This window comes from Cheilinus undulatus, linkage group 14 (assembly GCF_018320785.1).
Source record: "Cheilinus undulatus linkage group 14, ASM1832078v1, whole genome shotgun sequence".
NCBI lineage: Eukaryota > Metazoa > Chordata > Actinopteri > Labriformes > Labridae > Cheilinus > Cheilinus undulatus.
Window position 1 is genome coordinate 11,938,092 of NC_054878.1, and position 15,343 is coordinate 11,953,434.

The 15,343-nt window shown below is 39.0% G+C and overlaps 1 protein-coding gene and 1 long non-coding RNA gene across 2 annotated transcripts; both read right to left on the reverse strand.

Annotated features, from left to right (window-relative positions):
* Positions 1-1,494: 1,494 nt before the first annotated feature.
* LOC121521124 lies at positions 1,495-5,563 on the reverse strand. Its single transcript, XR_005992827.1, has 3 exons — positions 5,494-5,563; positions 4,738-4,814; positions 1,495-1,774 (listed from the first exon to the last, which is right to left on the reverse strand). It is a non-coding gene; the product is annotated as an uncharacterized LOC121521124 (long non-coding RNA).
* A 5,696-nt stretch (positions 5,564-11,259) lies between these two features.
* LOC121521122 (alpha-1-antitrypsin homolog) lies at positions 11,260-13,801 on the reverse strand. Its single transcript, XM_041804874.1, has 5 exons — positions 13,742-13,801; positions 12,774-13,386; positions 12,340-12,610; positions 12,003-12,150; positions 11,260-11,885 (listed from the first exon to the last, which is right to left on the reverse strand). Exons 2-5 carry the CDS (start codon positions 13,375-13,377, stop codon positions 11,694-11,696), a joined length of 1,215 nt encoding a protein of 404 aa, XP_041660808.1. The 5' UTR covers positions 13,378-13,386; positions 13,742-13,801; the 3' UTR covers positions 11,260-11,693.
* Between the last annotated feature and the right edge of the window lie 1,542 nt (positions 13,802-15,343).

Genomic DNA, 15,343 nt, shown 5'->3' on the forward strand with positions numbered 1-15,343 from the left:
ATGACTATATAAAGTTTCATAGTATCTGGCAAACTCTTCTGCAATTTCTTCTTTATCCATAATTGTTTGTGATTGACCTACCATTAGTTTCATAATACAACCTTTCTTCATTTGTCTTTTGAGTTTATAGGCCAAGATTTTTAAAGATTTTGGTCCACTTTCGTAATTTTCTTGTTGTGTAAACCTCATTAATCTTTCTATCTCTACTGTTCTCATTCTATCTAATTCGCATCGTCTTTCCTTAAGTTTATTCTCATATAAAAATATAAGAAACTGATTTCAAACCATTTCTATTGCCAGGTCTAAAGTCAAATTTATACATTCTGTAGACCAACTCCACCCTGCAACAGAAAATCAAGGTCACACCAAACAGAATGTGGCTAACATTAGCAGTGCTAGCACCGCAGGCCTTCAATCCTCTTAGTACGTTAACGCCCAGAATCTTAAAGGGATACTTCAACATTTTGGCAAATACGCCCATTGCCATAATTCCTATAGTCTTAGTAATAGGTCTGTTTCCTTTAGTTGTCGGTGCAAGCTGTTACTAGATCTGGGGGGACAGTTAAACCAGCTGCACAGCTAACTCTATGTTAGCAGACGGTATTTTTGGCGTTCCCTCATCAAACTCATCAAATACACAATCCAATAACTCCAAAACGCTCTTGTGGACAAGCTGTGACCTGCACATTCACCACGCTATGAAATAATAACGTATAATCATGTAACATTACGACACGTGACGCAAATACTCTATATGTTGAGTAAACCACTGGACGGAGTGACACAATGCAGCAGCCATGTCTGGAGTGTAGTTCCGGCTTTGCATTTAACTTTAAAACATCTCCGTCTCCTAATGTTCCATTATTATTTCATAGCGTGGTGAATGTGCAAGTCACGACTTGTCCACGAGTTTAGTTTTTGTCAAAATGACTAAAACTAGACTAAAATGTAATTTAGTTTTTGTTGGACAGTCAAATTATGAGATATTTCTCCACTGTGAGTAAATCTGTCAAAATGCAATACAGCTGCATCTATTCTGCCTCTCAGCTGTAGAAAGCAGGGACCCCAGGTTTGCAGAGAACACACTACCATGATTTGGTACCAGATTTAGGCAAGAAAATAAATGCTTCGACTAAAAGTAAAGACTAAAATGTGAGGACTTTTTATGGACTAAAACTAGACTAAAATGTTAGCTAAAATAGCTGACAAAATTAACAGTTTAGTCCATTTACAGTCTGATAACTGGGACAATGTTCAATCCACTTGCAATGTTTTCAATCTGACTGAATAATAGCCAATAATTACTGAAATGTTAGGCTTTACTTTTTGTGGAGCATTTTCTATTCTTCACTTTATCAAAAAATTATGATGGGGTTTTCAACATCAGTGTCTTGCAATACACATTATTAACCATTACAGCAACTCTTTATTATCAGCCATTGTACCATAGACTGTAGTTTTTGCATTTATCCAGTTTGCAAGCTTGCAAGTGAGTCCCACCCCTAGTGTTTACAGATGAGTCCTGATTTTACAATAATCTATTCTCCACTGATGAGATGTAGGACTGATTATCTTGGATTCTTCACTCAGCTGTTGGGTTGTTGATCTTGCCCATGAAGAGGATGCTCCCACTGGAGTTCTCTATGATGAAAACTAAAAAGGGTCTGTCGATTCTGATTGTTGAAGCCATGGCAAGATACATCACCTGCATGGTCTTGACAGCCATTGCCTCTGTTCCAATCTCAGTGACACTGAGCACAGCCTTGTGGGACGCCTGTAAGAGGAAAAACGTATTTAACCCTTGTATGGTGTTCGGGTCGGTGGGACCCGTTTTCATTTTTTATTAAAAGAAAAATGATATGAGTAATTATTTTTTCAAACTCAGACTCATTGGCCTTGGCTCATTTTCTGTGAAGAACATGTTTCAGAACACATTTTCAATAACCACACACTTTATACCCCCCTACACATTTGTATAACATAAAGGATGTCTGGGTCCAGTGGGCCCAGGGCTAAAAAAAGGGAGGAAATTATAGGTCCTGTGTACCCTCACTCTGTCTACTTCCTTTCTAGCCCTTCTGTGTGTGTGTCTGGTGTGTGTGGGTGTGTGTGGGTGCGTGTGTGGGGGTGTGTGTGTCTGGGTGAAGGTGTGTGTGTCTATATGAAGGTGTGTCTGTATGAAGGTGTGTGCCTCTGTATGAAGGTGTGTGTGTCTATATGAAGGTGTGTGTGTCTATATGAAGGTGTGTGAGTCTGTATGAAGGTGTGTGTGTCTATATGAAGGTGTGTGTGTCTATATTAAGGTGTGTGTGTCTATATGAAGGTGTGTGTATCTATATGAAGGTGTGTGTGTCTGTGTGAAGTGTGTGTGTCTATATGAAGGTGTGTTTGTCTGTATGAAGGTGTGTGTGTCTGTATGAAGGCGTGTTTGTCTATATGAAGGTATGTGTTTCTATATGAAGGTGTGTGTCTGTGTGAAGGGGTGTGTGTGTGTGTCTGTATGAAGGTGTGTGTGCATGTGTGAGAAAGAGAGAGAGAGTGTGTGTGAGTGTAAGTGTGAATTTTGTGTTTCTGCCCCTGCTGTTCTTGCACCAAGTTGCTAAACTTGCAAAGCAGATGGATACACCCGTTTCCTTGTTTCTCACTGGTGAATCCATCTTATAATGCTCCTGTCTGAACCGCTTGGGCCCGGTTAGAAAGTGACAGGACCAATCAGCAATGAGGGGCAGTACTTTCGGGCGCGGCGGAGTCGTGACGTAAACAAGCAGCAACAAGAGGCCGATGCCATTATGGTGGAAGAGATTAGCATAGATACTGCTAAAGTACCAGTTTATCAGAACTGGATGACATTGCTTTGTTAAAAGAAGAACAAGGAACAGCATTGAGTTCTTTTCTTTTCAAAAAATGACAAAAGTTGTGTACTGACATGTCTACAGTTGCAATGGTTCGCCTTATGCATTTCTCTATGGAGTTTACTCCTTGGTAGTGGCTACGACGTCACATGTTTTGTTGCTCTGATTGGCCCATAAAGATGTAACAGACAGAGCGTTTATCCGATCACCCTCTGACTTTTTTTTTTGAAAGGCTCTGCTCTTTCCCAAACACTGTCTATGAGAGGTTTTCCAGATGGATGTGTGAAAGACATCCATCTTGCGTTTCAGGCTATATTTACATGGAAAGCCTCCAAATTAAGGTACATGAACTCTTTCAAGTTTGGCTCCCTAATGGTGGCACATAAGTAAAACTGTTAATAAGAGTATACATGGTGAAAGAGAATAACTGATAGAATTATAACCAAAAAAATAAATTATACCACTTTACAACAAAATACTATTTTTACACCATACTATTACACCAGAAGCAGGCACCGAGTCTATGCAAAGGCTGATACAATAAGTGCATTAATTAAAACTGGTATGCACTGGTATTGTCAGTGTTAAAATGGAATATTTATATCAGATATCAATCATTAGTCCAACTTGAGTGCAACAATCAGTTTATTTACAGACTTTGTTATCATATATTCAGTATAAATGAACGACTCTCAAAACTTCAGTAAATCAAAAGAAAAGTAGCTGATAACTGAAAATGTGGATGCATGTAAAAGTAAACAGATCTGACATGAGACCGCTGTGTTTGATTTTGGTCTTTTAATCACAGCACTAACCGACTGAAATAAAAGGAGTCTTCAGGTCAGGAAAACTGTCTACATGGGAAACCATAAGTGACATATCTGGACTTTGGAATTTTCTTTTGCCTCATCTCTGAAGGTTCTTGTGGAAACAGGCCCGTTTGAGCCGAGCTGGCCCCTAACACCTGAATTTTAATTTACAGAGGATGGAGAGAAAATAAAGATTTAAACTAAGATAGAGCCTCACTGATTAAACATATCTGAACTAAATGATGTGAAGCTGTCATTGATAAGACATGTTTAATCCTCAGGTTTTATTACAGCACACAGCTTAACATTTTGGCCTGAGTGTGGAATTCTTTGTTAATTTTGGAGTTTTAACCTCAGCTGCTATAATATGTCTAAAACACATTGTACACAAAATACAGACCCTCTCCATCACAGATTTTACTGAATCCCACTAAAGCAAACACTTTTACTAGAATGATTCTCCATTTTTTGCTCACTCTCTACCACCTTAGTCTTCAGTGAGAGAAAAATGACATTGTCATCTTTCCTACTATTTATATAAAGTTCTAAGTGACTTTACTGTGGTTTCCCTTTAATTTGAACAGTAATATATACTCTATATTTATATTAGTGCTCTCAATTGATTAAAAAATCAAGTTAATCACATCACTATGCTGTGATTAATCATGATTAATCACGATCATGGTTATTCATAATATATAGGCTATCTAATAATGGTGTTCATCCTAACATTAAACGCTGAGTGTGTAAATGTTGTTTTCCCACTTACTGTCTGATTCCACTGCCTGCAACATGTGTTTCCAAAGACTGCCCTATAAAATGACCTTGCCTGCTTCAGCCTATTACAACGGGCCTCTGCACGCATGCATGAAAACTTCACTAAGTGTTCCTGTACTAAACAGATCTGACGTTAGACCTAGCTAACGCTACATGCAAATTCAGGAGAGTGTTGACACTTTCCTGTAACAAACACTCTCAAATTCTCACAGGTTTGATTTAAAAGTCTACCCATTACAGTAAAATTTTACTTTAAATGAAGCTGTCAAATCAGTAAATCATTAGAGATCTGTCCTTACCGTTAATGTCCTCCTCAGTGCAGTTTGGGAGAAACTTCACTGATATTCAGGAGATCGAAGTGAGTCAGTGGACAGATCTGTTAAAAATAAACATGGATCAGCCTCCTCTTTCCTGGGCCTGGGGATGCTGCAACAGAGTCCCCTGAACTCATCATGACTATCAAACCAGACTTACAGTAACTGACTCTTCACTAAGCCCACTAAAAAGGCCACTGTCCAGTCCTAGGTTGGCAACCACACACTTTCAGCAGATGCTAGTGTACTCAGACCCACAAATCTTTACAGTGGGATGTTGAAGTTTTCTCTTTTACAAAGGCACAAACTGAGAGGTGAGATGTGAGATATGAATAAAACAGTGTGGATGACTGAGACTGCATGACCAGAAACAGTGATGCCATTTGGTTAGAAAAGGTCTAGCATCAACACCTGTACATTGTTACGGACAGGAAACGATGACTGAGATTCCCAGCAGTGAGTAGCAGTGATCTTGAATATTCAACAGATTCAAGGAACAAGTAATAAAACTGATTTCAAACATTCTCCACTAGAGAGAAACTAGACTGGATGAAGTCAACATTAGTTTAAGGGTAAACACTGTTAAAACAGAACACAGTTCCTCAAAGCTTTACACTCGACTGTAACAAATACTATCACTAAATTCCTACAGGTGCGCTTGAAAAAAGTCTGCTCATCACAAAACATCTCATTTCTTCAATTAGTTTGTAAAATTACTTATCTTTGAAGGACTGTCCTTACCGTTAATGTCTTCTTCAGTGCAATTTGGAGGAAACTTTCACTGATATTCAGGAGATCAAAGTGAGTCAGCAGACACATCTGTTAAAAAGTAACCAGGATCAGCCTCCTCTTTCCTGTGCCTGGAAATGCTGCATCGCAGTACCTTGAACTCTTCATGATTAATGTTATCTTTATTGAACGTCCTGTTATCTGGAGTAATGGTTATATACACCAGATTAACAGTAATTGTGACATCCCAACAAAGACAATTCAGGGCTTGTTTAAAAATATAAGAAACTAATTTCAAACCATTTCTATTGCCAAGTCTAAATTCAAATTTATACATTCTGTTGACCAACTCCACCCTGCAACAGAATAGTAAGGTCACACCAGACAGAATGTGGCTAATGTTAGCAGTGCTAGCACCGCAGGGCTTCAATCGTCTTAGCAGGTCAACACCCACAGTCTTAACCTTAAAGGGATTTTTCTTTTTTTTTTTTTTCTGAAGTGCACTGTAAAATCCAATTAGTTAACCTTACTTAAAAATCATGCAAACTGATTGCCTTGAAAAAAACAAGTAACTTTAACTTCCTGACCTTAGTAGAGTAAAATAGAGATTTTTGCTTAATGCTTTTTAAGTAAAGAACAATTGCACTTGAGTTCAAATAACTAAAAATTATTTGTGTAGAGTACTTAGGTAAGGAAGTTATTAGTGCTCAAGGTTTAGTACAGACTACTAGGAACTGCAGTTTCAAACAACTAAATAATTTTAAGTGGTACAAACTCTGTATTCCAAATAGATCATTTATTTAATTTCAGATTACTCAAACAATATTTACAGCAACCTGGGATTTCTCCATTGTTTGTACTAAGAACAGCAATCAGATTTACTTGTTAAAATCATGCAAACCGATTGCCTTAGAAATATCAAGTAAATGTCACTAATACAACTCAAGTGCTGCTAACATCCATTATGGATCACACAGACATTACCTTTTACTTAATGACAGTGCACATAAAAAAGTAGAAACACAGAAGATCAATTTAATACATTGTTTTATTTCCCGTTTTGTGAACTGTGATAAACGATTCAATCCCGATTACTGTATCAGGAGTATTACAGTACAAGGCAAATATAGGTTTGATTTGGGATCAACTGTGGCTCTTTTTCAAAACAAACTGGAGGAAAGTCACAAGAGGGTTTGTAACAGTTACAGCCCAGATTCAGTGTAACTGCCATTTAGCTGAAATGTAGTTAACCAACCAGTTAAAACATTAGCCAAATATCACCACTCCTACATAGTGAAATGCATTTTAACTCAGCAGAAGATTTGTGAGTGACAGCTGTTTTGGGGCGAGTTTGTTCTGGCCCAAGCCAAGCATCACTCTTGAATGAATCCAGATGTGTTTTTCATGGTGTAGGATAGTCCAAGTGCAGTGCATATGACAGTCCAGACAGGAGGCAAAGTTCCTGAGGTAGGTTTCCGAGATCTTCCATTAAAATACCTCCCCCAATAATGACGGTTGTCATTGCTTGATAAAACTGGAGAGTCTTGGAAGGCTGTGTAGCATCTTCATGAATTACAGTCAGCACCCCAACAGATACTTGTGCCCAGGGGCCTCATTTATAAAACTGTGCGTAGGAAAGATCACTACAGCTGGCGTACGCCGGAAACACAGGAAATGAGTGCGCACAAAAACTTTCAGATTTATAACAGAATGCGCACGCACGTCCTACGCCTGTTTCCATTTATAAATCACAATCAACTCTAAAGTAGTCACACGTGACGGAACGCTTTGCCCCGCCCATATGGTGCCTATAAAAGCTCAGGTGAACGCCCCTGATAAATATTCAATGATATCAGTTTCACGATGGACCAAGACGGAAAACGAGAGAAAAAAAAAAATTTCACTCAATGCGAGGTCGCGATATTAATAGGAGAGGTGGACACATGCAGAGTCTTATTTGGTGGGCACAGTTTTGGCATCACTAATGCCAGAAAGGCAAAAGAGTGGAAGCATGTGGCTGATGCTGTAAATAACGTTGCCTCAGAGGGTCGGACTGTGGCTGAAGTAAAAGAAAAATGGTCAACGACATAAAAGTGAAGGCGAAAAGGCACCTCTCTCTCCATAGAAAGAGTGTCAGTGTGACAGGTGGGGGAAAGGGCACATCGGAGCTCATCCCCACAGACGACAAGCTGGGGGGGATCATTGGGGAATCCCTCCTGAGCAGTGTGGTGACGGAGGCAGAGGGGGACATGGATGCACCAAATGCGCCAGAAGAGATCATGTCATTGATCATGTCATTTTAATTACAATTATTATAAATGTAAAACTTTATTTGTATGGCACATTTTGGGAGCACGGTTACTGTCCGCCTTGTTGTTTATGTGAATGGATGTCATAATGACATGTATGGTTTGTTTCACAATGACAGAACATGATCGATTCAATATGCCTTCACACACTCCCTCGGGCATCAATGTAAATTTTTCGTCTACTTTTTGTTTTTTCAAATATATCCTTCATATATGTTATGTGTTGTGAAATGTGTAATGTTTGATTATTTCACTCAAATGTATCAATTTCACATTAGTCTTTAATTTCATCCTTCTACTGTTGAGGTCAGTTTCCCATTTATCCAGATTTTGTGCGTACGGCAGGGTCACAGCTGCCGTTGAGGTGCGCACATTTTCCCGTCAAGTTTGTTTTATAAATTCCAAACGTTACAAGTGACGTACGCCTTCCTTTGTGCGTATGCAGCGTTTATAAATGAGGCCCCTGGTCTCATTACTCTCCGAATCCTGTACAAAACCACACAACAAGCCATGACAAAAGGATAATGGGGCTGTTTCAACTAAAGCAAAGGGCAGAAAGCAACAAATTATTTCTGCTTTTAAGGCAGTTGTTAAAATAAGTAATTCTACTTTTTCCCCAAGTATTTTCTGTGAAAAGTTGCTTTTCACTTTCACTACAGTTTGCACAGAATTAGTTACTGAGTCAAAAATAACATTCAGCCCCATTCACAGGATTAGCATTATCTGTGGATAACTTGGGAAAATTGCAGCAGAAGTCTGTCTTTTTAATCCTGTTATGACTGACAATGTCTGTAATTTATTGAATAATTTTTTGCAGAGCAAATGTGTATATGTATGTATGTAACTTCCATTATCCAACATTAGACTCTCAGAAGAGGTTACTATGACCCAACATTGTTTTCTTAATCTTTTTGCGACCTTTGAACCTGCGGCATTCAACTTAGGGGCCTGTTTCTACCTTGCTCTGCACCATAGCTGAGCCCCTACTCTGTCTTCTTGATTTCTTTTGCAGCAGTCATATAAAACAATAAGCCTAGAGCTTTATTTTAACAGCTCGTTTCACTGTAACAAACTTCCATACAGGTCTGGAGTAATCTGCACTTTATGTCAAACAAAAAAAAACAATGAGTGGCCATTTTAACCAGTGACTCCACCTGAATGGGTCTAGGATTACTGTTGCTTTTCATAATAATGTGGAAAAAAAAAAATCAAATCTGTCCTGAAAAACTGTTCTTTTGTGTAAATGTCATGATAAAGGTTTTCAACAGCTGTATCAATTATGACAACCACAAACACATTTATCTGAAAGTTGCCAGTTAAAAAGGTAACCAATCAAGCACTGCATCCATTTTTGTAGACTTTGCCCTTTTATGATTAAAGGTTACACATTTTGAATCTTGCATACCATGCATAACTTCAGTAGCTTCATTTGACTGTCCTGTTTTTCCCATTTATTGTTCTGTAACCACTGATGTAGCACAAAATTGTTATCATAAACTGCGTGACAGTGACCTCTGTCAAAACTGTTCTACTGCTGAGCATACTGACTGACTGCTGGCTTCTCACCTTCACTTCTTTGGCTGGGTTGATGAAACGCTGATCAGCTGAGAGCCCTCTGCACACACCTCTCCTGAATAAAACAAACATTTGTTTTGGTTAGCTGACAATGTTTTAGGTAAGGATCGCATGAACATTCTTGATTAGTGTCTGTCATAAAAAAATGAATGCCACTGGATACACAAAGACATGGGGCCATGTGCTAAAAGTCTACAGTCTCATAATCTTCTGTGAAAGTATTGCACCTCATGTGTGAACCTACACTGCATGTTATTTATTCCAAAGTCAGGAAGAAGTACTGAGACACTGCTGTACATTTATGTTTCACTGAAAGCTCAAATTTAACTGCTCACTTACAGGTGACACAAAATATTTTCTTCTCTTTTGATGAAATGATTTAATGAGTAAAAGAACACTCACAAATTGTAACTGTGATATATTACCTTAACCTAGGTGTGCACCTCTGAGTGATCCTGTATGCTGCATCAAGACTGTGACATCTCAGCCAAAACTTTTTCTAGTCATTCAACTGGACACTCACCATCTTAAATAAATCCTTGCTCATTCATGGTTTAGCTGGCATGCTCCCATCACATTGATACACTTGTTTAATGCGGTGGACTCATCTTTTCGCTCATCCCTCTGCCATGTTCTTTCCAGTTTTCAAACAAATGCAGTTCTTCTTCTTTATCCCACAGTCCCAACTCAATGTAGTTATTGCCACCTACTGGCCTTTGGGTGTTAGGCAGCAGGTTTCAAACCCAGCTTTGGCTTTACTTGATTCTTTTTAGTTGGCATCACTCAAAAGAGAAGGATGGATGATTTTTCTAGCCTGTAGTTTAGTGATACTCAGTGAAACTTAGTAAGAAGTACACATTTTTGAAAATTAGTTACTTCAACTTATTTATCTGAGTTGGGATGCTACTGGATTTTACAGTGTGGGTTATATGAGGTACTTAGCAGTAGTAGTGCATTTAGCATGCAGAGATTTCAGTTTGTGTTTCCCCTTTATTAAGAAATCATTTTGATCGATGTTGTCAGCTGTTTAGGAGCAAACTGAGCTGAATTAACTTGTTTTGTTTAGTGCAATATTGTCAGCTGTTGAGGTGCTAAAGCCTGAAGACCCAAATAGTTGATCAGATATTGACCTATTTTTACCTTAAACTTGCTAAATCACATAGAGAAAATATACCCATAAACAGTGCTTTACAGCCTAGCTTCTCACAGTGATTTATTTTAAAGGCGAAACACACTGAAAACTCTGTGGACTAATGGCACTACTGTCACCAGTAACTCAAACAACCTAACTTCAAAAATATCCATAAAATCCCTATTATCGTAGGCCTTCAGGCCTTTCAGCAGGTTAAAATCCACAATATTGACCTTAAACTCATCCCTCAATGGTTCAGTTATATGTGGCTGTAATCTGACGAAGCCTCTGGACAACTTTATCCCTATTTTCTAGATCAAAATGATGCTAAACCACACTGTTCCTTCAACAGTAGATCTGTGCTGTAGCAGTTGTTTTTTTGAAGAACAACTGCAGTGGTGGTTTGAACATCAAAGATCTCTTCTGTTTATCAAAAGAAATGAGTTTTATTTATAACATTTACTTTGTGGATAAGGCTAAATACAGCAGAATACAACGACCCAGAGCATTGTGCATTTTATTTTTGATGTTTTACCTCAGGTTGCTCTCAACTAAATGTGAACTCAGTCTCACTGTGAGAGTTGAATGGGTACTTATTAATGCAGATTTTCACAGAATTTTAGGAAATAATAATGGAAGATTGGTGTTGTGTTTTAATTTTAAAGCTAGAGGGATTTTGGCTTTTGTATGTTTTTGGTGTATGTGTGATATTGTCTTGTCTGTATGGATGAAGCAATACTGAATAGAGACCACAAAACACAGTCAGGAAGAATCATATTTATTTTAAATCTTGACATGTAAATTCTGCTGAGTGAATCTGTAGTGAAATGACTCATTGTTGTCTTTCCATCCTTTTTCTGGTTCATAGAGGAGACTTATCTTTTTATGAGTCCTCAATCCCAGGGATGTAATATCTAGTCTAATCCGTCTATATAACATTTTCTATATTCTTCCAAAACCAGATATTACCATGGGTTTTGCAACATCAGTGTCTTGCAATATTCATTATAAACCATTGCAGAATATTTGCATTATCAGCCATTCTATCAGGCATTGTATCATAGCGTACAGTATCTGCATTTATTCAGGTTGGAAGCTAACAAGTGAGTCCCACCCCTAGTGTTTACAGATGAGTCCTGATTTCACAATAACCTATTCTCCAGTGATGAGATGTAGGACTGATTATCTTGGATTCTTCACTCAGCTGTTGGGTTGTTGATCTTGCCCATGAAGAGGATGCTCCCGCTGGAGTTCTCTATGATGAAAACCAAGAATGGTCTGTTAATTCTGATGGTTGGAGGGAGCATTGCCAATGTCATCTCCATGGTGCTGACAGCTGTTGCTTCTGTTCCAATCTCAGTGACACTGAGCACAGCCTTGTGTGACGCCTGTATGAAGAAAGAAGTGGTCTTTACAAACCTTGAGGAACCATTGCTGTCATTGTTGAGTAGGAAATCCCTTTAACGTCCAAAAGCATTAGAAACTGAGAAGAAACCCTCCCCTACCTTTGAGATTTTGAGCGGTAAGTCTTTAGATATACCAGAGAAATCAGCGTTGTCCTCAAAAGCATTTATGATGCCCATTTTTTTCAGAGTGCTCTCCAGGGAAGCATCAGTAGAGATGGAAAACTTTGGCAAGAACAGGATTATATATCTGAGAAACAAAGAACATAATCAGACTTAAAGCATGAACAGTTGAACTTAGGCTTTTTTTTCATTTAATTGAGTTGCTCTTATCATACAGATGAACTCGACTTTTATTCATCACACTGAACATAACGAGGTTCTGTTAATTTGTGACACATTTATTCCAAAATTTAAAAATAAAGTTGATTGAACTTACCTCATAGCAACTGAGTCCCTCCAGCGTCTGATGTGGTCCTTGTTGATGTAGCCCTCCACCTCCTCCATCTTGTCTTCATCAGGCAGGACGATCATCATGGAGGCATCGCCCTTGTAAGGCAGACTGATGACAGTGGCGTGGTTTGCTGTGTCCCAGAAAGCCTTGTAGTCCTCGGTCCTTGTCATCATGTCCACCTGAACTTTGGTGTTCTTGTCCACATGAAATTCAGCCTTATGTGTATCATAACTTTGGAACGGGTTCTCCCACAGTCCTACAAAGGACACAAACATCTGATGAGCTGACAGTGAACATCTGACCTTAAACCATTAAGTTTCATGTTAAGATTATCAAGATGGTGTATTTTACATGTTGATGGTTTATTTCTTGCTTCATCTTGACCTGCAAGAAAATCTGAATTCAGATCAGCACATCACCTTTAAAGTAGACGTAGTTGATCAGCACCATGACCATAAGAGGATCCAGGTCCTTCACCATGTCTCTGATCTTGTCCTGGGTTTTATTTGCAATAAATCTGTTGATCTCAGCTGCAGCCTCAGAGAGATCCTGGCTGACGTTGAAGATCTCACCAGAGTAAAACTCCTTGACATCATTGAGGAACGTCTCCAGAGGATTGAAGCCAGAGCGCACTGCAGCAGCATTTCCTACATCCAGCTGTAGATTCTCCTGACTGTGTCCATGGACCTCAAAGAGATGTTTGTACGCTTCATTGACCTGGGTTTGGTTGAAGGCGCTGTAGCCCAAGGTGGAGAACAGCTGGCTGTGGGTTTCACCTCCAGCTCCTGCAGACACCATGGACAGGATGCTGGAGATTCCCAGTGGTGAGTAGAAGATGTTCTTTCCAGCAGCAGTGTTGGCCTTCAGACTTTTGTAGAGGGCAAAGGCAAAGTCAGCATTGGAGGAGGACAGCCTGTGGTAGCTAGTATCATCAGTATGGCTGTGTCCAGAGCTGTGGGGGTCTGCCCAGGCTGCAGACAGCAGCAGTGCTGTGAGTGTACAACAACTGAAGATACCATGCATCTTTACAACCTGGTCATTTGACAGGAAATAATGGAGAAACTTCTTAGAAGGTTTTCCATATTATTTTGAAGTACATTGACTTGTTGACCAACTTCATGAATGAGCATTTAACTAATAAAACAAAGAAGAAACTGAATCAAACTTCAACAATTCTACATAACAGAGAGAATAGAAAGGCTAAAGTCAACAGTAGTTTAACAGTCGTCATTTTTCAAACAGAACACACTATCTCTTACAAGTTTACATTTTTCTGTAACAAGTACTCTAAATAAATTATTACAGGTTTTATTATGTCCCGATTACAGTTACATCACACTTTGATTAAAGTTGTCAAATCAGTATTTCATTTGAGGTCTGTCCTTACTGTTAATGTCCTCTTCAGTGCAGTTTGTCAGAAACTTCACTGATATTCAGGAGATTGAAGTGAGTGAGTGGACAGATCTGTTAAAAATTAACATGGATCAGCCCCCTCTTTCCTGTGCCTGGAAATGCTGCAACACAGTACCCTGAACTCATCATGACCAATATTACCTTTACTGATCTTTCTGTGATCTGGTCTGAAGGTTAAATACAACAGATTAAAGAGTAATTATGTCCCGACAAAGACAATTCGGGGTTTGTTAGAAAATACAAGTGATGTCAACCCATTTCCATCTGACTAGTCTAAAGTCAAATATATACATTCTGTAGACTAGTGGTTTTTACATAGTGAGGTAAACCTCCTCTGTGGGATGCAACAGGAGATTTGCTTTGCTAACTTGTGCTGTGCATGGGGCAAATTGGACAGATTCATAGTAAAAGTAGAGACTATACTAGAGGTGACTGTTAAAGGAAGGATTTTCCAGCATTAGTCCTCGTGATGCTCTATGGCCACAGTGTTAGATAAATAAGTAATGGTATACTATCTAACAACAGCATAAGGCTGTGTAGACCATGGGGTCATATTGAGACAAAAGCAGTAAGTCTATTGACCAAACCAAGGGAACTTTTTGACAAGAAGTAAAAAGAATTTCAATCACTGAACATAACTGAGATGTTTAGTGCCATAAACAGTAAGACAGCCTTACCACGTGCAGATTTTTGGCGCTGACAGTGATCAAAAGCAAACTCCAGGCATGACTGAAGGCAGAGGTTGATCTGCTTTTATGCAATCCTGCATCAACTGCATAGACGCAAACTCACAGTCCCCACTAAATTAGAGTGTAGAGCATTATAATCAGGTTGTATTGGCAAGAAGTTCATCACTGAAACCAGAGAACTGGTTGTCTGTGAGAAATGTATGTTTAAAAACACATGCAGTCCAAAATATCAAACATCTAAAAATGTTAAAAATGCCTAAAGATGAGACATAAATGTTTGAAAATGTACTCGTTTAAATCATATTTTTAATGGGGATGGGGGCTCATGGGTTACATTTTCTTCTCTCGAGGGGGGCTCACTTTCCCAACACTTTGAAAAGCTCTGCTGTAGACCAACTTCACTCTGTAGTGATACAATGTTGGTTTACAACTAGCATTAGCTAGCATTAGCAGTGCTAGCACTGCAGGCCTTTGCCTTTCTTAGCAGGTTAACGTCCTCATTCCTGACCTTGTAAGCAGCCCGACATCATCAGACAAGTTCACCTTAGTGGATAGATATTTGTGACTTTGATGTGTATATTGACCAAAAAACTCACCTGGCCACCCTGTTTTAGTCCACATGGGTAGGGTGACGTATGGCCACAGTGCTCCTTCATCATACTGGCTCTATGTAGTTTAAGCCATTTGATGGATTGGGGGCATGATATGCACACCTTGGGCCCAACATGGCTGGATTTTCAGTTCACCTGCATGGTAATGAGTCAGAGCTGTTAGACTGCCCGTGAGCAGTGCGTCTCACGTGATGAACATGCATGTCTCATGCATGAAGAATTTAGAATACTGAAAAAAAAATTAATAAAGCCTTCAAGAAATGTAACCCATTAAAT